Raw genomic sequence first — 20623 nt, forward strand, 5'->3', positions numbered from 1 at the left:
TATCTTTGCATAAAGCGTCACTGTTGATTTGAACCGACGGCACTTTGAAAAGACTGATTCTATACAAGACATTTTTGAAGGTTCTGGCTATGTAACTTTTATACAATAGCTTGTTGGAAATTAACACATGTTCACTTGACGCCTTTATCCCCTTTGCAAATAAGATGAGAAAGAAAAGAAGAATGAATGAAAAAAAAAAAAAAAAAAAAAAAAAAAAAAAAAAAAAAAAAAAAAATGCAATGATTATAGTTATTCAACTTTGTATTGAGACGGTCACAGACAGCTCAATTAAAAAGAAGGGGAAAACGCTGCGCTTTGATTTTTTTTTTCTTTTCCAAACTTCACCCCAGTGCCATGTCTGAACGTAAAGTACTCAATAAATACTTTCCACCTAATTTTGATCCTTCACAGATCCCTCGACAGTAAGTAACCATCATGTTTCAATAGCGAAAACTAAATTTGAAATAGAAAAAAACCAAAGGATCTTCAACACAAGGTTCGTTTGATGTCACCATTTTCAATGCGATGTGAAAGTTGTGGAGAATATATTTATAAAGGAAAAAAATTCAATGCAAGAAAAGAAACTGTTGAAGGCGAAACTTATTTGAGCATCAAGATTTTTAGATTTTACATTAGGTAAAGCATGAACCCAATCATTATCCATTCTTATTCACTCTTTTTATCCTAAAAAAGATGTCCTCGTTGTTCTGCAGAAATCACTTTCAAGACCGATCCCAAAAACACAGATTATGTAGCTGAACATGGCGCCAGTCGAAACTTTGAGCCTTGGAGAGAAGAAGATGAGAAGAAAGAATCTGGCAGTGAAGAAGAAGAAGAAGACCCAATGAAAGCTCTTGAGAATCGAACGTTGGATTCCAAGCGAGAAATGGAAATTTTGGACGCTTTGGATGAAATCAGAACACGCAATGCACGCTCAGAAAGAATTGATGTGGATGAAGTACTCAATCGCTTTTCGACTGAGGACCAAGCAGAAATCAGTAGTCGTATGAAGGAAGAAGAGGAAGAATTTGAAAAGGAAGCAAAGGCCGTTTTTGAAAGTGCAGATGGAGAACAAGTGCGTAAGCTGAAAGAAGCAGAACCAGACCCAATCACCTTGGTGAATCAAAAAACCAAGGATCTGCCTTCTTTTAAGCCTGCAGTGATAAAAAAGAGAGAGATCAATAAACCCTTGGCGGGCATTGTTGTGAAAAGGAAAAAGCAAGAAAACGGAGGTGCACTTTCTTTATTGGCAACTTACAGTGATTCAGAATAAAGAAATTGTTTTTTTTTTTATTTATTTATTTGTATGCGTGTGTATTATCTACAATGGATGCGTGTAATAAATTACTGCTCTCCTGGACGCTTGACGTTACAAGCAACGATTTTTACTTTGTCAGCAGAAACAAGTTCTTGATCAAATTTAAAGTTTGGGTTTTCAACAATAAAGGTCCATACTTCATCACAGAAACGATACGTATGTAAATGGCCCTAAAACACAAAATATCAAAAAACCATACACATACAAATCTCAAAAGGAGATTATGTATTTTTTTTTTTTTTTTTACTTTAATAGTTGCTTTATTTTTAACAATTTGTGAAAGTGCTTCGGAAATACTTCTATCGAACGTCATCAATACACGCATGGCTAACTGAGGATTGATATGTCCGCTTTGAATTAATTCATCCAATGAATCAGTCAATGCCATACCAATACTAATGAAATGTTAGCTTTTTTACAGATTAAATTACAATCATTTACCTTGAACGACGATAGAGTTCATAAAAGGGAGTACTGGACATATTTTAATATAAAAAGAGCAAGAAAACAGGAAAAAGAATACGTATTCTCCCTCTTGAAAAAAACTGATGCCCCCACTATTTATACGGATGGCTTGGCAGTGGAAACGAACCAATCAAATGGCCCAATTCGGTGACGTACAAAGAAAGCAAACCAAACCAAATGAATCATGAAGCCAAATGATAACAAAAGAGAACAAAAGAGCCTGATTTCCAAGCCAAATCTATTCTCTTTTGCCGCCATTTAATTCAACATTGATAAAAAACAGGATGGATCGCATAAGTGAATGTTAAACCATGCTTTCCTTATTTGTAAAAAACGAGGTGTGTGTGTATCAGCTGTGAGTACATTCTGCTTTGAGGGAACTCAAAAAGCTACTACCATTGGGAACACTTTCTTTTAATCAGCAACATGTCTTTATCAAAAAACAGTTCGATTAACAGTTGTTGCAGCAGATGGTCTAATAAAGAAAGATTTATTTTTTAAATTACCTGATCCATTTGGTACACTTTTAAATGCTTTTTATAAAATATATTCACACGCCCATACAAACCTTTATTAGCTGTTGTTACTGTCGATGGAGAGCAGACACATACAACCACCGTGATGAAAAAGACACTGAATCCATATTGGAACGAAAGTTTCGACCTGTAAATTATTTGAACTGTACCTTTTTTTATTCACTGCATTAATGATAATGATAATTAGTCGAGTGAACAGTGAGAGTGTGATTGCTGTGCAAGTATTCGATCAAAAAAAGTTCAAAAGAAAAGACCAAGGATTTTTAGGTGTCATTCATATTCAAGTATCCAGTGTAATTGATCTTGAAGCAGGAGGTGATGGTAAACAAAAAAAATAGAGTTGCCCATCACTTTTAATCTCAGTCTATCCCTTTAGAGATGCTCACACTTGAGCTTAAAAAATCCAATGCGAACGATGCTGTACAAGGAGAATTGATTTTAAATTTATCGGCCAATATCAGTGCGCCTATCCAAAGCAGGGCGGAGGTTCTGACATCTACGATCAGCAGCAATACGGGTGAAAGCAGTCGACCGAATTCATCGTTAGTACCTACGACGGCCAATGAAGAAAACGATGATTTACCATCGGGTTGGGAACGTAGGGTGGATCATCTCGGACGACCTTATTACGTTGATCACAACACACGCACGACGAGTTGGAAACGACCGTCGAGAGCGGCAGAGGACCAAGCAAACCAGACTGAACTCGAAAGACACCAACACAACGCCCGTGGATTACCTGAGCAGACCAATGGCCAACAGGTGATGTCCCACAACATGACCTCGGCTGGATCCGGGCCGCTGCCACCAGGATGGGAGATGCGTACGAGCGCAGAAGGAAGGCCGTACTTTGTGGATCACAACACACGCACGACGACCTGGGTCGATCCCAGACGACAGCAATACATGAGTTCCATTGGACCTGGTTCCAATCTCCAAGTCCAGCCTGTGTCTCAGCTGGGTCCCTTGCCGTCCGGATGGGAGATGCGTCTGACGAGCACCGGACGTGTCTATTTCGTGGACCACAACACAAAGACAACCACCTGGGATGATCCTCGATTACCCAGCAGTCTCGATCAAAACGTGCCACAGTACAAGCGTGATTTCCGTCGTAAGCTCATCTATTTCCGCTCTCAGCCTGCCTTGCGTCCTGTGCCTGGACAGTGCCATCTCAAGGTCCGTCGAGAGCACCTCTTTGAGGATGCTTATGCTGAAGTGATGCGACAGGCGCCTGCTGATCTCAAGAAGCGATTGATGATCAAGTTTGAGGGTGAAGACGGTCTGGATTATGGTGGTGTCTCGCGTGAATTCTTCTTCTTATTATCACACGAGATGTTTAATCCAGTTTACTGTCTGTTTGAATACTCGGCTCATGATAACTATACACTCCAGATCAACCCTCACTCTGGTATCAATCCCGAGCATCTCAATTACTTTAGATTCATCGGGCGCGTCGTCGGTCTATCCGTCTTTCACCGTCGATACCTGGATGCTTTCTTTATCGTCTCGTTCTACAAGATGGTCTTGAACAAGAAGGTGTTGGTGGCAGACATGGAAAGTGTGGATGCTGAATATCACAGGAGTTTGATGTGGATCTTGTAAGAAAGAGAGAAAAAGAACGTGAGCACAACGGTTGACGTGTTGATAGGGATAATGATATCACGGATGTTTTGGACCTGACGTTTTCAACGGATGATGACCGTTTTGGTGAAGTGGTCACGGTTGATTTGGTACCCAATGGACAAAACATTGAAGTCACTGAAGAAAACAAGAAGGAGTATGTCAGCCTGATCACCGAATGGCGTATTCACAGACGTGTAGAGGGACAATTCAAGGCCTTCAAAGAGGGCTTTAACCAGCTCATTCCTCAAGAACTGGTCAATGTGTTTGATGAACGAGAACTGGAATTGTTGATTGGTGGTATCGCAGAGATTGATGTGGACGATTGGAAGAAGCATACAGATTATCGTGGTTATACCGAACAAGATGATGTGATTCAGTGGTTCTGGAAGTGTATTCGTAGTTGGGATAGTGAAAAGAAAGCAAGGCTTTTACAGTTCACAACCGGTACCTCACGTATCCCTGTCAATGGATTCAAGGATTTACAAGGGAGTGATGGACCAAGAAGGTTTACTATTGAAAAATCAGGAGAAGTCACTCAGCTACCCAAAGCACATACGTGGTAAGATAACCTACAACAACCGATGACGCATACTCACTTTGTTTAATCACTTAGTTTTAACCGTATTAACATGCCACCCTATACATCCTATGAAACACTTGTGGCCAAGTTGACGATGGCAGTAGAAGAAACAGTCGGGTTTGGTCAAGAGTAAAGTCTCTTGTGTGTACACATACTTTTTTTTCAATATTTATTATCATTATTCTTATTACATTCATTAAAACAACGTACATTAAATGGTAACAAAGACTTTCTTTGAGCTTAAAGAGATTGTTGGACATAAAAGGATATCAACCTCTCTTTTTCTTATTGTATACACGTGTAACCAAAGGAAGGAAAGCAGAACTCTTTTGTCTGATCTTGATTTATTACAGGGGATCTTCTTTTTCTTTGTTTCCAAACTGGGAATACGGTAATCGAATTGAATTTCCTTTTAAATCAGATTATCATGAACTCAAATTTATACTCCGTTAATAATTTCTACTTGTAAATCTTTGCACGCATACGGATTTTTTTTTTTTTTTATTTTATTTTCATCTTTTATTTTTTCTCCTTTTTTTTAATATTAAAAATGATATCGCATAGACCTTATAGACAAAGAGCATCCTCATTTAATCATTCAATTCAACACAAACCAAAATCAAGAAGACCAAGTTATGATGTAGTCACTAAAAAGAAATCAACTCCATTCTTGGCTATAGAACAGCAATCATCCACTCTTATTGGGCATGCGTCATCTATCGATGAATCATTTTCTGATGAAGAAGTACCTCAGACAGGTAGTGAAAAGTAAGCAGCAATAAGTTTGCTTATATTTTGCCATAGAAACCAAACAAAAACAAAAATTATATGACGACGGATCTCATTCAATTTACCCTCCTGCACCTAATAAAACATCAGCCACGAAGAGGTAAGTGGGTTCATTCAGTGGATGTTTATTCATGACAGAATAGAGACCAATATGGGTTTTTAAAGAGCACACAATGGATCACAGAAGAGGAACATGATGAGTTTGAAAATTATTATGCACCTATCATGAAGCGTAGAAGTGAAAAGTGGAAGCAGTTATTAAATGATCATCACCAACAGTGGCCACCAAGGAGCAGTAAACGTAACTAAACGAACTATTATACATGATTTATTATATCTGATTTACTTTAAAGTCAAAAGATACATCAGAAAAGGCATTCCATCTGAATTAAGAGGACAGGTAATCAAACAGACTGTACCGTCTTGATCCTAACATCATCCACAGGCATGGTTACATTACAGTGGTGCAAAGTCAAAAATGGAATCAAATCAGGGCATTTACAACGATCTACTCAAAGAATCCAACCGACTCGGCTCACAAAATGAAAATCTAGAAATCATCGAGCGGGATCTCCATCGTACCTTTCCAGAAAACATTCGATTCAAAACGATCACCCAGGGAGAGACCCCAGAGATCATCCAATCTCTCAAACGTGTCTTGCTCGCCTTCTCGCTCTATTCACCCTCGATTGGTTATTGTCAATCACTGAATTATATCGCCGGTCTCTTACTGCTCTTTATGTCTGAGGAAGAAGCCTTTTGGTCGCTGGTGACGCTGATTCATGAGATCTTACCACCCAACATCTATGATGTCACCATGGAAGGAGCCAACATTGACCAAAATGTGCTGATGCATCTCGTCTCGGAACGATATCCGCTGGTTTGGAATAAGATATCACCCAATCAGACCTTTTGGCAGTGTGAAGAGCAAATGGAAGGTGGGATGCCTGCCTGCTCACTTGTGACCAGTCACTGGTTTCTGACACTGTTTATCAACATCTTGCCGATCGAATCCGTCTTGCGCGTGTGGGATTGTTTATTCTAGTAAGTGATTTATATTCATCGATCGGACTGGATGATAACACTATGTTAGTGATGGACAAAAAGTCTTGTTTCGTGTGGCATTGGGAATATTCAAGCTGAATGAAAGTGCTATATTGGCTGTGAATGATCCGTTAGAAGTATTTCAAGTGATCCAGGTAAATTCATTGTGATATAAACCGAATGATGCTAATTTATATAAAGAACATGCCAAAGAGAATGATTGATTGTCATCAATTGATTGATAGCACCTATCAACAATATGCTGCCACTACACAATTAAAAGACGAAGAGATTACAGACAGACGAGAACTATTTAAAAAGAGAAGAGATGAAAGACGTAGAAATATACCCGTTCGAAATGGTAAAAGAAAATTAATCAAAAGAAGTACTGTACGTGGTGCTATCATTCACCGTGCAAAAGAAGCCCGTTGGTATGTTGAAAGAGCAAAGAGTGTAAAGAAATAATAATAAATGCTCCGCGGTTTCTTAAAAAAAAAGTTTTATAAATCAAACTTTTTATTTTTATATTTTCTTTTTTATTATAAACATGTCTGGTAAAGAAAGAGAAAGTAGTGAAAAGACGGGTGATGATAATTTTTGTATAAACAGACTGGGATTCTGTCACTGTTCTTCGTAAACGTAACCCTGATAAAGCCAAGGTGGTTCGTTCAGATTCCGAAATTAACGCTGCCAGAAGAGTAAGAAAGTGATGGTAAGTGTATATGGAAATACTGATAGGGGTGTGTTAGGTAGGTGCTGCTATCTCGACTGACAAAAAATCCACTTTAACCAATTCAAGTCATGCCAACACGGATCACCGTCGTATTGCTAAATTAGACCGCGAAAATGACGTTGCTCCTCCTCCCAAAGTAGATGTCTCTGTCGGCAAGGCCATTCAGCAAGGTCGTCAAGGAAAGGGTATCACACAAAAGGATTTAGCTCAACTGATCAACGAAAAGCCTCAAGTGGTGAATGAATACGAATCGGGTAAAGCCATTCCTAATCAAAACATTTTGGGTAAAATGGAACGTGCTCTCGGTATCAAGTTGAGAGGAAAGAACATTGGTGAACCATTGACCTTTGGCAAAAAGAAATAGACTTCTTTTTTTTTTATTTGTGCAGACTACATAAACTTTTTGCTTTTTTTGGTGAATTGGTCTTCATACAGTCGTTCCAACACCAAAGGGCGGCTTTTTGAAAAAAAGGGCGGTTTTTATTTTGTCAAAAGGCGTTTAATATTTTCTCAATTGACGGTTTTTTAATTCCCAAAGGGCGGGTTACACTTTTCCTATAACTTAACAATAAAACATAAATGAGTACTTATTCTTTCTAAGAAGATGGTCAAGGAAGAGTCTTTGACGAAAAAAGGAAATGACGCTGTGGATTGGTAAGAAGATCTGAACCCATTTCATTTAGAAACATCAACCAATATTAGACGTTATTCTAATTCTCAGGGACCAGAGCAAGAATCGATTGCTGAGGATTGGATACAAAAATGCAAGAGGTTATTGCTCTTGCAGAAAAATTAAAAAAAAAAAATCAAAAGGGCACTACCGTGAGTACAGCAGTGAGCAAAAACTAATTTTTGTTTACTACAACAGAGTAAAACTTTTCAGTGCTGTGAAGTCTGGTAAATTAACTGGTGGAATCGCCGCACGCACAGTATAAAAGTGGGCAATGTGGCTCAAAGGGATAAAGATTAGAATGTTTTTGAAGAACAAACAAGCAAAGTCAATATAGAGAAAGGCCACTTAGAAGAAAAGCATAAGTTTCATCCCATAAATGTCTACGATGATCATCCTCAAGCTCGAGTCAGTGATGCAGTTGCTTCTCTTACTGAGAGATTCGAAAATTTCAGTTTGAAAGATACCAGTGTTGGATAGTATTTCGTATAGAGTCAATTAGTTAGAGGGAAGGATTACAACCATTAGAATTAAGTATGGGCATGTATGGTAATGATTTATTTTATTGTGGTAAAAAAAGGTAGAAATAAAAAAGAAATGCAATATGGGATATAATATATTAAAAGACTAATTTTCATCATCGTGTTCAATTATGTTTCTTGTTCTTTTGTTGCCTTTTGATGGTGAAAGATATACATTTGCAGGTGTAATATTTCCGGATGGTGACCGAGGTGGACTTATTGTACTGCAAATATCAACAAGACGGTATTGCTTTTCTTGGTTATAATTTGCAAGTGAAATCATATTACTAAGGTTTACCAAATGTTCTTTCCACGCGAAAAGATTCTTCAAAGAACGGAATGAATCTAATTCAAGTAAACATTTGGGAATAGAAATATCTTGAATCTTTTGACATACGTAAGCACCTTTAAATTCAAATAATTGACTTAAGTAGCCATCTCTACCAATGAAATCATAGTATAAAACAGTATCTTCAGTTGAACTTGTCATTAGATGAATATGACTGAGAATACAGCTATTGATACGCATGTTTTTACTTTGTTGATAAAGTGAAACATTATTTGATACAGACCCTTTTTTAAACTCGATACTTGAGATTTCATTATTATCTCCACTAACCAAAAGATCAATTCTTCTTCCATAAGTTATATTATAGTCGTTTAAAATCTGCATACGACGAGTGGATCGTGATACACCTTCTCCATCTCGAGCCGTTAAACCTGTGTCAATGAAAAGGAATTCAAGTATATCTTCAGATTTCCTCATATACATGGTTTCATTATATTGATCCTCATTTGTCCAACATTTGAAGTTATTTACACTATGCAGTTTATATTTATTAGCTTTAATCAATTATCATCCCAGAAAAAGAGACACTTACAGTAGCCGCTCTATTTAAGAGTGTCTGATTTAAGGGTATTTTCTATTTATGGGTGTATTTCTAAAGAACGGTATAGTTCCCCAGCATAAATACCACTAAATAGAAGATTTTTTATAAGTAACAGTTTTTTGGAGTACTCTAACAATAAATTTTTTACTTTGTAAAATAGGATCAAACTGTTTGCTCTTTTGAATTATTTAATTCAGCCAGTCTCATCCGAATTCGGCAATGTCATTTACGATCAAGATCGTCCAAAAGAACTTCGTACATGAGAATAGTTTCATAGGCTTCTCTCAGCCGTTTTTTACACTCTACTATATCGACACGCTGCTCATCTTGCTCTGTATTATCATTTTCTTCAGTTTCATCTATGTTGCCTTCTGCCTTTCCTTCATTATTAGTAGTGCTTGTTGTATAACATACTATCATCTCGCTTTCATCTGCTTCAAGTTTCAACTGGCTAACATCAGTAACTTTGTTGTCAAAGTTCTTGGGGAGATCTGGGAGCATTCCTTTTGTTGTTTCTGATTTTACTTTAAGCCATGCATTATCTAGAAAAAACATAGCCTGAGCTTGATTCATTTTGTAAACATTCGGATTATCCAACTTTTTACTGATATACAGACATAGAGCACGGTCGTACTACTGGGCTCGGAAGTGCGCCTTAAAGTTGTCAATAATTCCTGTGTATATAAAATATGAATGAGAAAACTGTAAAACAAAAAGACGGCTTATATAGCATTTTATCAACAAATAATAGGTTACATACATCAAGAGCCTGTAACTTGCTAGTCATGTTTGCTAGTAGAAATATCAATTTAATGTTGTTGAGCGGAATTCTTATTTTATGAACGGACGCATTATCCAAAAGAAGAGCAATTTTTCGATCCTGTCTTCCAAAGGCAACATTTAACTTTTTCACGTATGTTGTCATCCAAGCATTAGTAGAATAATGGTATTCAATCTCAAGTTTTTTTTTTTTTTTTTTTTTTTTTTTTTCAATTGCAGTCATGGATAACAAATTAGCTCTTGCTTTAAAACATTTGGGGCTCTTGTGTTGTGCGATAATAATTGGCTGCCCTTTGTAAGTCCCATCCGAGTTACAGAGCAACTCAACTGTAAAACAGATTTTACTATTCTTAGACCATCAAGCGACTCGGAGCATATGGTTCTTCTTGGTGGTTGCTGGTAATATAAACCTGTTTCATCAAAGTTCGTGATATCTATAGGATCATATAGTCCAAGAAGTTCTTCTATCTTCCTCAATTCGTTCTGAGTGTTTACAGAAGAGATGTTTACCGAAGCACTTTCACCATGCATTGGCTTGCATTTTACTCCAATTCGTTTAAAAAGTTTGGTGAGCCATCCAGAAGAAAATAAAATTTCGTTTTCAGGGATTCTATACTTCACTCAAGAAATAGGTCTTACATATCGAAGGATTGAGTCTCGATTGACTGGCAGATTGTTATTGTTCATGTCTGCAGCAAACTTTACTACTTCATCATCAAGTTGAGGATAGCGTGTTGTTTTTAGACTTTTGCCATTATTGACAACATTAATATTACTATATAACGTTTCAGCATTTTTGAGAGTGTTTGATATAGTCTGTTGGGCAAGTGGTTGATCTCAATTGAATTTCTTCATAGCCCATTCACCTAATTCTGTTTGATTAAGCTGGCCAGTAGCATTTTGATCCAAAAGCTCAATTTTTTGAGAAAGAAAGGCGTACACGCTTATAGATAGAATCTAAACAAAAAAAAATAACTTTGTTATGTCATGTGTTTATTCTCATCAAAATTATTTTGAGTCTATGACTCGTATATTATCTTTCCAGCAAATTTGATCAGGTCTTAAGCAAGTTTTGATTTGTTAATGCTCTTACACAATTACCAAATCTATATCAACTGACAGTGGCCTATGTGGAAATATGTTGTACAAACATGTCTATAATGTAGCTACAATACATATTAAGTGATTTCAATTTTTTAACAGCTACGAATTTCGATTTAAGGGTATGTTCTATTTAAGGGTGGATATTCCAAAAATTTTAGCCACCCTTAAATAGAGCAGCTACTGTAGCTTTGTTATTGTATTCTGCTATGCATTTCAAATAAACTAAGCCGGAAGTCATAGACTGACTTCTCCACTTGTATTTTCTTGAATAAAATATCCGCAAGATGCTTTTGAAAATATCGTCCTTTCAACAATAAAAGCAATAGACTTGTCGAAAAAGACACCTTTTTAAAAGGTGAATAACCTCTTGAACATTTATCCTACAATGAAAATCGTCCAATGGACGGGTGAAACCACTGTAAAAATGAAGGTCTTTATACAAAAGGACATAGAACTCGATTCTATTCATGAATCTTTTTTTATTTCTGTAGAATTTCACAAGTGTTTGTACTTGCTTGATTTCGAGATAAAAGTAAATAATTCCTATATTCGCAGAAGGTATGAGATTACCCTTTTTCTCAACAAACTAGATAATTGCAGTGAAATTGTCTAATGGTTGGCAGTGAATAGTCCCAGTTGACTTTAATTTTGTCTCAATATCTGAGCCTGAAATAGAAGAAAGAGGTGGAAATAAAGCAAATGGAATATAAATGAGTAAGAAATATAAATAAATGAAATCAATGGATAAAATACAGAAGCAGATAAAGGAATTGATGAAAAAAGTAAAAAAAAAATTTATTAAAACCAAAGCATGTGTTTTCTATAGGGTTGTAACTGTAACCATAAAAAAAAAGTCTTGAAATAAACCTTAAAATTATCCAAACCCTTTTTTTTTTTTTTTTTTTTTTTTTTTTCCCTTTTTTTTAATATATTTATTTTCTATTACAAAATGATAAAAATGAAACAAGATGAAATAAAAATAGAAAAGCAAGTTGAATGGGTTGACACTGATGTATCTGAAGATGAGGATTATTTACCTCCTTTTGATGATAAAGAACTGTGTACGAGTATAGGCAGTAGTAATACAAGTAGTGACTTTGAAAAGTATTTTCGCATGAATAATACAGAAGAAAACATATCCCCATTTGATAAAATACGTCGAGTGATTGATAGAGTGGTTGATAATGGAATTGAAAAAGTGGACTTGGGGTAAAACTATTTCATGTTTATTAAGAATACTAATTGTAAAGTAGACATATTGGTTTAACAGAAATACCAAAAGAAGTAGGAGAATTAGAATATGTTACAGTATTATGCAACGATGTAGTAAAAGCAGCTTCCCTACAGCTTTATTTATATGGAAATAGACTAACTTGTTTAAATTCAAATTTATTTCGATTAAAAAACTTGACTGTTCTAAGTCTAAGAAACAACCAACTTACCTCAATACCTCCTGATATTGCCTTATTAGAGAACCTTGTAGAACTCTCCTTGGGAAATAATCAACTGGTAAACATCTCTTTTATCCAAAGAAGCCTTGCTCATATTTTCAATAGAAAACATTACCAGCTGAACTCAATCGACTCTCTAAATTAACAACACTTTCCTTATTTCCAAATCCATATACAGACGATAACCAATCAAAATGGTCATTGATACCTTCCCTGGTAGAATTATCTCACAGAACAATCTTGTCTCACTCTATCCATTTATCCTCTTCCTTACCTCATACCCTTCTCGATCGATTTCAATCAAACAGAATCAACAGCTGTGAACACTGTCAATCCCCTTTCTATCAACCCAGTGTACAAAACATTCACTGGCTTTCTGTCTTGGGAAATCATCCTGTTCCTTTTGTTTATCGATTTTGTTCTTTGAATTGTTCTCTTTCTTTTAAACCTTGATATACCCCCTCTCTTCTATTCTCTCTTGTAAATCTCTTGTTATCATCGCTTTCCTTTTTTTTTTCCTTGCAATAATGTGAATAAATGAACTATTTGAAATCAACCAATCATTAGACGGATGGATAACGTTGGATACACTATTTAGAGCCCGATGCTTCAAGCCAATCAAATGAATCATAGACCATGCTTTCGATTTATATTCAGCCTCTCTTTTCAACTTTTAATTTTTTCATTCTTTCTCATCCACAAAAAATGTAAGTTTTTTCACCGGACTCTTACCGGACTTGACTCTAACTCAGAACAGGGTCAATTTGATTGTTCAAAAACGTTTAGCTGCTTCTGTCCTCAAGTGTGGACAACGCAAGATCTGGTTAGACCCTAATGAAGTCAGTGAAATATCCAATGCCAACTCTCGTAAGTTTGAAAATAAATAAAATACAATTCTTTCTAATGTGTTTTTAGGTGCCAATATTCGTAAGCTCGTCAAGGATGGTTTGATTATCCGTAAGCCTCAAATTGCTCAATCTCGCTTCCGTGTGCTTGAACGTGCCGCAGCCAAACGCAACGGACGTCACATGGGTTATGGTAAGAGAAAGGGTACGGCTGATGCCCGTATGTCCAGCCAGGTGATCTGGATGCGTCGCATGCGTGTCCTCCGTCGGCTGCTAGCCAAGTACAGAGAAGCTGGCAAGATCGACAAGCACTTGTACCATCAACTTTATCTCAAGTCCAAAGGCAACGGTTTCAAAAACAAGCGTGTCTTGATGGAACACATTCACAAGGCAAAAGCTGAAAAGGTCCGTGCAAAGACACTGGCTGAGCAAGCAGACGTACTTCGTGCAAAGAACAAGGCCCTGCGTGAACGTCGTGCGAATAAAAAAGCAGACAAAGCCGTAGCTTAATTTTTATTTCTCTATACATCAAGAACGAAACACATGAACCAATTTAAGGATCGGTTCACGACAGATGGGGCATTCATTTTTCGTTTCTATCAACTGTACATAACCATCAATAAATAAAACACACTTTTTATCTTCCCCAATTCCCTTACCGTCTTTGCACAATCCATACAGGCTGCCATATGTCCACAGTTGAGAAAAACACAATTTTGTTCTGCGTCCAGACAAATGCGACAGAGTACATCATCTCTCGGTTGACTCGTCGTCATTCGTTGCTGATCAGCCAGTCGATTGACCAGTTTGACCAATTCGGATTTTTCAATGACATGCGATTGTTCGACAAAGTTGGCTTTGAGGATTGATTTTAATGTACGGACAGAGAGAGAGGAGGCGTCGGTATTGGTCTGGACGAGGTCATGAAGGGTCAACTCAGGGCGTGGTATAGGCTCTTTTCTTTCTGATGTTTGCTGTCTTTGCTCTGGCTGTCGTGGGGCTGTCTGACTTCTTTGTTCTGGTTGTGGTTGGTATTGAGGTCGTCTTTGTTCTGGTGGGGATTCAGCTCTTTGTTCTCTGGGTCGTTGTCGAGGCGATGATCTGGATGAAGGCTGTGTGGAAGTGGTGGGTGTAAAGATATCTTGAACAATGTTTGAAAACGAAAAGGAGCTATTGTTCTTTCGACTCGAACTTAGCTTATGTCGTTGATTTCTATAAGAAAGTTCATTCTCATTAGACAGCGGTCTTGTATTGAATATGATGCGAACCAAGTCGTCTTTCTCAATAGCAGTTTTTGAAGGTAGTTGGTAAGCTTGAATGTATTCTTTTAGTTCTTTAAGCGGTAATTGTGATAATCCTTCGGAACTCATGTATTGTATTTTTATGAATTTATCACAAGTATCGCAGCACCTTATAGGACTTATTTTCATCCCAATTAATACATACACACACACAGATACACTGCCTAACAGAAAGGACTTACTTGTCATATCCATATTTCTTTAGTGCATGTCTGTGACCAGAACAATTGCTACAAACAACACCTCCTACAAAATGAGAAAGTTTAAAAGAAAGTTGATAAACAACAATAAACATTTACCACAATTACGACAGTGATATTTTTGACGAAATAAACTAAACACTGTTTGACATTCAATACAATGTTTTGCTTCATTCAAAGGCTTTAACTTTGGTATAGCAAAAACGCCACCAGGGCCGAAACTTTCTTTAATTTGTGACAATGTAAAAAAGGTTGAAAAAAAAAAATGAAAAATAAAAAAAGAAGAAACTACAAAAGGCAAAAAATCACCCGGAAATTTAATTTTTCCGCAAAGAAAGACCAAAAAGGAAAAAAAGGTTACGTAACTACCATGTTTTGCAACCTTTTCTGGATGATTCCTTCCGCTTCATTTATTATGCGATGGATCAAGTCATGACAGGTAGGAATATCCTCTATCAATCCAAGTACCTGTCCAGCTGTCCAGATCCCCAGATCAGAGTCACCTTTCAAAAAGACTTCTTTACCCCTGATGCCCGACACCAGAGGTGCAATCTCTTCAAAGCGCACGCCTTGCCTCTTTTCAATCTCGTTCACCTCGATCGCCACCTTGTTTTTGAACACACGAGCTGAGTTTCTAAAGGGTCTATACACAATGCTCGTCGATCTTTCATCTGCCTCGATCATTCGGTGCTTGATAGATTCATGAATCGGAGCCTCCACTGTACAAAGAAAGCGTGTGCCCATGTTGATCCCTTCTGCTCCCAAGGCCAAGGCAGCCACGAGCCCTCGACCATCGCCAATCCCTCCCGAGGCAATAAAAGGTATATCGAGCTTACGTGCTGACTTGGCTAATAAGATCAACCCTGTAACGTCATCCTCCCCTGGATGTCCTGCACATTCAAATCCGTCCATCGAGACCGCATCCACACCCAGCCGTTGAGCGGTCAGTGCATGTCGAACCGCAACACATTTATGAATCGTCTTGATGTTGGCTTCCTTAAACATCTTGATGTATTCTCCAGCTAGATACTTTATTAATCAAAGGGCATTGTGATCAACACATCGTCTTACGGTTATTTCCGGCTGTCTCGACAACCTTCACACCTTCCTCTATAATCACTTGAGCATATTCTTTATAAGGAGGTAGCCGAAGCGCAGGCAGAAAGGTCATGTTGACACCAAAGGGTTCATGGGTCATTGCACGACACTTTATGATTTCCTTTCTTAAATCTTCAGGCGTAGGTTGTGTCAAGGCAGTCAGAATACCAAGACCTCCAGCATTTGAAACAGCAGAAGCAAGTGGTGCCGTGCCGACATGTTGCATACCCCCCTGTATAATGGGATGCTTGATGCCTAATAATTTCGTAATCTTGGTTACCAACACCATTAAGGAAAAAAAAAAAAAAAAAAAAAAAAAAAAAAAAAAAAAAAAAAAGATACCCACACATAATTTCATGACTAAGATTTATTTATTTATTTAAAGCATAAAATATCCATGTGTTACACACATTTTCATACGGATTACTTTTGGGATCGTTTATTATCAATAGCTCCAAATACGAGCACGATTATCGCCAGAACCAGAAGCAAACAAAGGTCTTCCATTCGCTGTCACTGCAACAGAAATAACTAGGGGGGGGGGCCAATGGTGAGAATGACGGTGGTTGACATGATGCGTTATGTACCTGAATTTTTATGACCTTGTAGCATGAATTGAACTTGACCGGTGTTTGGATTCCAAACGTGAATGCTTCTATCTTTTGATCCGGATATAATAAATTTACCATCATATGTACATGCAAGAGACAACACAAAATCCTATTCATATCATCAAACTCTCTGTCTTCTCAAACCATCCCCAATTTACCTTGTGCCCGATAAAGGTCATCCTGCAAGGAATTCTGGGAGCACTATTGGCAGGTCTATTTACATTGGCTCCCAACTTCCACAACTTGACCGTCTTATCCAGACTACCACTGACCAACTCAGCTTCACCAGGCATGAATGCAACACTATATACGCTATCCCGATGTCCCTCGAGTTGTTCCATCAATTGACCCGACTGGGCATTCCACACGCGCACCATCCTGTCTAAACTTCCAGTCGCTACCAGTCGACCGTCGTGTGAGATCGCTACACTCGTCACTCCCGGGTCCTTTTGACCGGCGTCCGTCTTGGCCAGGACGTGCATACAGACACCTCCCTCGGCCATGTTCCATATCCTGGTGGTGGTATCACCTGATCCTGAGGCCAAAATACGACCGTCACGACTGAAATCAAGTGAATAGATGTCTTGCTCATGACCCGAGAGTACATTTCGAATTCGTTTGGATGCAATATCCCAAATCTATTGGATTCTTTAGCTATGGAAAGCATGCAACATGATGTCTTACTCTGATCTGTTTATCTTCTGCACCTGTAGCAAGGAAACGACCATCTGGACTAAAGCAAATGGATCGAATGTAAAGATCGCCTTCTTGAGTACTTGATTCATCTTGAAGCATGCTAATGGCAGAAGATGTGAGATGAGAACGATGGTAGATTGTATATACCATATTTTGTTGCCAGAAGAAACATCATAGATATAAGTCACTCGATTACAACCTGCTGCTAAAAATCTTCCATCCAAACTGAACTTGACACAGCATACAACACTGTTGTGATCAAACGAATGCATCAAGTTTGGCCTTAATACTCTTTTAATCGTTGGATTAAACCTAGAGAAACCAATCAATATTCACACAATCCACAGCTCATACAAAGGATACTCACAGTGCATACCAATCTGACATCTCTATCTTGAAACTATCAGGCACTGTAGCAGGATCCGTATCCACCAGTGATGTGACTTGTGTACCAAATTCTAAAGGTCCTACAGTTGCTTTCTTATAAACTCCTGAATCTTCCAGTTTTTGTGTAGACGCATTCATCATACCTCCAAAAAGATTCGATACGGGCCCAATCGTGGGTGGCTGCTCTTGTTTGACGGTCGTCTGGGGTTGTTTGACGGTTGTCTGAGGTTGTTTGTTTGTGTAGAGTTCCAGTTGCTGACGCAGTCTTGCAATCTCTTCTTCATATCTAATAAAAGGGCGTTATTTTCCAACAGGTTGTCACTGATTCTTTACTGTTTGTTTAGAGTGTGTTGTGTTTTTTCCATTTCAAATAAACTTTGTTGAAACTTTGTCATTTCCTTGATTTGAAGAACAACTAGTCATACATTGTGAGACGGATCCTGGACAAAGACAAGCTTACTTTTATTTTCATATTCGTCACGTTGTGATTTGCATATAAACACTTCCTGTGTAAGTTGGTCAAATTCAGCTCTGATTGAATCTAAAAGATCCAATAGACGGGTTGAATGTGAAGCAGGAACCATAGAGCGGTGATTATAAACTGACATTTTCCTTACAAGATTTAAATTCTGAATTCAACTTGTAAACCATCCTCATTCTCCTCTCTTTTACCTTTTGTTCTTCTTTTTAAAATCGAAACAAAAAGGAAAAAAAGGAGAAGGGAAAAGGGGAGGGGGGGCAAAGTGTGAGAGAGAGAGAGAATGGAGAATGGTGCAAACTCATTTTAAACTCCGTGTTCAATTCATATTCATTATTTCATGCCGAAAGGGAAACAAACAAATAAATATATTTTATAACATTAAAAATATCAATCACTATCAGAATTGGATTGACTTTCTTCTTCCTCTTCTTCCTCTTCATCATCTATACAATATTTTATTGTTAGTCATAATAATAACATTGAAGAATGAATATTTACTAAATAAGGCACGTAACGACATTGGCCCCGCATTATTATTGTTATGTGGTTGGGTTGTGACAGGTGAATGATAATTATTTGTGTTGTTTTCAATGATATATTCTGGTCGAGGTGAATCTGGCGCGGATGCAACGCCATTTGTTAATGTCATTGATATATCATTGGCCAAAGAATCTAAATCATCATCGTCATCTTCTTCCTCTTCTTCTTCTTCTTCTTCTTCGCTACTTTCACTTTCTGATTCTGTACTTTCTGATGGCGCACGCTCAAAGCCAACAATATCTGATGTGTCCGAATTTTCTAATGGTGTAGGTGATCTTACATTGAATTCGGGTGCATATCTATTATTACTGTTGGTAATAGACCCTGAGTTCAATTGGTATCTAGGTGACAGTGGGCTATATCTAGGCGTGGGTGCAATATGATATGGACTGGTGGTTGGTAAAATTTCTTCAAATACATCTCCAGCTTCTTCATCATCCTCTTCCTCTTCTCCTTCCTCCTCTTCCTCCTCCTCCTCCTCCTCCTCTTCTTCTTCTTCCTCCTCTTCATCGTCATCATCTTCTTCATTTTGACTATTTAATATTTCATCCATATCTCGTGATAGATCGTAATCGAATTCGTCCTGTCCACTTGATCTGGTATTAATATCAATTTGTGCAATTAAACGTTGAAGTACAAAAGTCTTTAAAAAATAGTGTTTATATTAAAAAAAAGGTCTTCATCTTTTTGTTTTCGTCATACTTTACATCGTTTTCTTTATCATAAATCAGGAAACATTCATATTCTCCATCTTCATTAGCTGATTCACAGTTTATTAAATGTGCGTTATAAGTTGAAGTAGAATTCTATAAAGAAGCTAAATTACTACTATTTTCTCACAAATAAAACCACACACAGTAAACAATTTACATCAAAGTGAGCTATTTCTAGTTGATAATTGCCGTTTGCTTCCTCGATAGTAACCTCTTTTGCTATTTTGTCGAAATATTGATCCGATTCATCTATTCACAACTCAAGAGATTAACAATTTTTGTTTCAAAACTTGCAAAATTTACCAGTAAATGTACAAATGCCAGTGTTCGTCTGCTTTAAATGTTGAAGGTATACGTCAAACTGTTCTTCTTCAACGAGATCCATTTAAAGAATAAAAGTTTAAAAAAAAAAAAAAAAAAAAAAAAACTGCACTCAAAAATCCCAGTTTGCTTCCACTGTACTATTTTCGGAAATCATTCGCCACCTTTAGAAAAGTTGTCTGGCTTCAAACAAATCATTTGGCTATTTCATTGGCTGATGGCCAAAATAAAAAGCCAACTCATCAAAGTAATCGTCCTCTTCTTTATATCCCATTGCTAATTTAAACGGGATAAACAATTTTGCGTATGAGGATAGCTTTGAGAACCTTGTGAGAGAAGAGATTGCCATTATGTCAATGAAAGTCGATCTTGAAAAATATCCTTTAATCAGCGTTACAACCTACCATCAATCTACGAGCCCGAAGCATTCTAGAAGACCTGTAAAAAAATCAGAAAAGAATTAGTCAAGAAAAGCTCAAAAGAAAAACTGAAGACAGTTACAAAAGAGCCAAGAAAGGGACAATGCACTTATAAAGTGCCCACACTGGCTATTTGATCTTTCTACAACGAATATCACACGTGTAGGTGCAGACTTGTGAACAATAAGAATTGAAAAATACAATATGTCTTGGATTATAAAATCAAAACCATTGTATGAATAATAGACAACATGATTGACATGACGTGGAATAAAAATAAATAACTTGAAATATAAAATTTCAACAACAGAATGATAGAACGCTTATCTAGACATCTTGCTATAAAGATGGTACATAGTAAGCTGCAGTCCTTAGTAAATCAACGTAAACCCAATTAAAGGACTCAAAGAAATCTAATATGAAATTATCGATGTATGACATACTTGGAAGACCAAATATAGATTCAAAACAGGTAGATAATAAAAGAGCCATAGCTTGAAATGGAAT

The 20623-nt window shown here is 37.3% G+C and overlaps 11 protein-coding genes across 11 annotated transcripts; 5 read left to right on the top strand and 6 right to left on the bottom strand.

Moving 5' to 3' along the window:
- Positions 1–354: 354 nt before the first annotated feature.
- Positions 355–1263, top strand: RO3G_03534 (uncharacterized protein; the record flags this gene model as incomplete). The annotated part of the gene is made up of 4 exons (XM_067658124.1): positions 355–422; positions 469–636; positions 694–1117; positions 1261–1263. 4 exons carry the CDS (start codon positions 355–357, stop codon positions 1261–1263), a joined length of 663 nt encoding a protein of 220 aa, XP_067514225.1.
- An 81-nt stretch (positions 1264–1344) lies between these two features.
- On the bottom strand, positions 1345–1800 carry RO3G_03535 (uncharacterized protein; the record flags this gene model as incomplete). The annotated part of the gene is made up of 3 exons (XM_067658125.1): positions 1345–1488; positions 1566–1713; positions 1760–1800. The coding sequence occupies 3 exons, from the start codon at positions 1798–1800 to the stop codon at positions 1345–1347; spliced, it is 333 nt and encodes a 110-aa protein (XP_067514226.1).
- Positions 1801–2697: 897 nt separating this feature from the next.
- On the top strand, positions 2698–4655 carry RO3G_03536 (E3 ubiquitin-protein ligase pub1; the record flags this gene model as incomplete). Its single annotated transcript, XM_067658126.1, has 3 exons — positions 2698–3917; positions 3968–4501; positions 4556–4655. 3 exons carry the CDS (start codon positions 2698–2700, stop codon positions 4653–4655), a joined length of 1854 nt encoding a protein of 617 aa, XP_067514227.1.
- Positions 4656–5072: 417 nt separating this feature from the next.
- On the top strand, positions 5073–6356 carry RO3G_03537 (uncharacterized protein; the record flags this gene model as incomplete). The annotated part of the gene is made up of 4 exons (XM_067658127.1): positions 5073–5290; positions 5455–5612; positions 5665–5711; positions 5757–6356. The coding sequence occupies 4 exons, from the start codon at positions 5073–5075 to the stop codon at positions 6354–6356; spliced, it is 1023 nt and encodes a 340-aa protein (XP_067514228.1).
- Positions 6357–6902: 546 nt separating this feature from the next.
- RO3G_03538 (uncharacterized protein) lies at positions 6903–7452 on the top strand (the record flags this gene model as incomplete). The annotated part of the gene is made up of 3 exons (XM_067658128.1): positions 6903–6909; positions 6965–7053; positions 7105–7452. 3 exons carry the CDS (start codon positions 6903–6905, stop codon positions 7450–7452), a joined length of 444 nt encoding a protein of 147 aa, XP_067514229.1.
- A 933-nt stretch (positions 7453–8385) lies between these two features.
- On the bottom strand, positions 8386–9051 carry RO3G_03539 (uncharacterized protein; the record flags this gene model as incomplete). The annotated part of the gene is made up of 1 exon (XM_067658129.1): positions 8386–9051. One exon carries the CDS (start codon positions 9049–9051, stop codon positions 8386–8388), a length of 666 nt encoding a protein of 221 aa, XP_067514230.1.
- Positions 9052–9220: 169 nt separating this feature from the next.
- Positions 9221–9742, bottom strand: RO3G_03540 (uncharacterized protein; the record flags this gene model as incomplete). The annotated part of the gene is made up of 2 exons (XM_067658130.1): positions 9221–9255; positions 9400–9742. The coding sequence occupies 2 exons, from the start codon at positions 9740–9742 to the stop codon at positions 9221–9223; spliced, it is 378 nt and encodes a 125-aa protein (XP_067514231.1).
- Positions 9743–13140: 3398 nt separating this feature from the next.
- Positions 13141–13859, top strand: RO3G_03541 (60S ribosomal protein L19-B; the record flags this gene model as incomplete). The annotated part of the gene is made up of 3 exons (XM_067658131.1): positions 13141–13211; positions 13262–13371; positions 13420–13859. 3 exons carry the CDS (start codon positions 13141–13143, stop codon positions 13857–13859), a joined length of 621 nt encoding a protein of 206 aa, XP_067514232.1.
- A 2045-nt stretch (positions 13860–15904) lies between these two features.
- RO3G_03542 (uncharacterized protein) lies at positions 15905–16174 on the bottom strand (the record flags this gene model as incomplete). Its single annotated transcript, XM_067658132.1, has 1 exon — positions 15905–16174. The coding sequence occupies one exon, from the start codon at positions 16172–16174 to the stop codon at positions 15905–15907; it is 270 nt and encodes an 89-aa protein (XP_067514233.1).
- A 353-nt stretch (positions 16175–16527) lies between these two features.
- RO3G_03543 (uncharacterized protein) lies at positions 16528–18007 on the bottom strand (the record flags this gene model as incomplete). The annotated part of the gene is made up of 6 exons (XM_067658133.1): positions 16528–16668; positions 16781–17197; positions 17244–17355; positions 17403–17567; positions 17623–17928; positions 17976–18007. 6 exons carry the CDS (start codon positions 18005–18007, stop codon positions 16528–16530), a joined length of 1173 nt encoding a protein of 390 aa, XP_067514234.1.
- Positions 18008–18510: 503 nt separating this feature from the next.
- On the bottom strand, positions 18511–19761 carry RO3G_03544 (uncharacterized protein; the record flags this gene model as incomplete). The annotated part of the gene is made up of 5 exons (XM_067658134.1): positions 18511–18566; positions 18622–19306; positions 19371–19469; positions 19534–19625; positions 19680–19761. The coding sequence occupies 5 exons, from the start codon at positions 19759–19761 to the stop codon at positions 18511–18513; spliced, it is 1014 nt and encodes a 337-aa protein (XP_067514235.1).
- Positions 19762–20623: the final 862 nt, after the last annotated feature.

Source organism: Rhizopus delemar, genomic scaffold (genome assembly GCF_000149305.1).
Source record: "Rhizopus delemar RA 99-880 supercont3.2 genomic scaffold, whole genome shotgun sequence".
Taxonomy (NCBI): domain Eukaryota; kingdom Fungi; phylum Mucoromycota; class Mucoromycetes; order Mucorales; family Rhizopodaceae; genus Rhizopus; species Rhizopus delemar.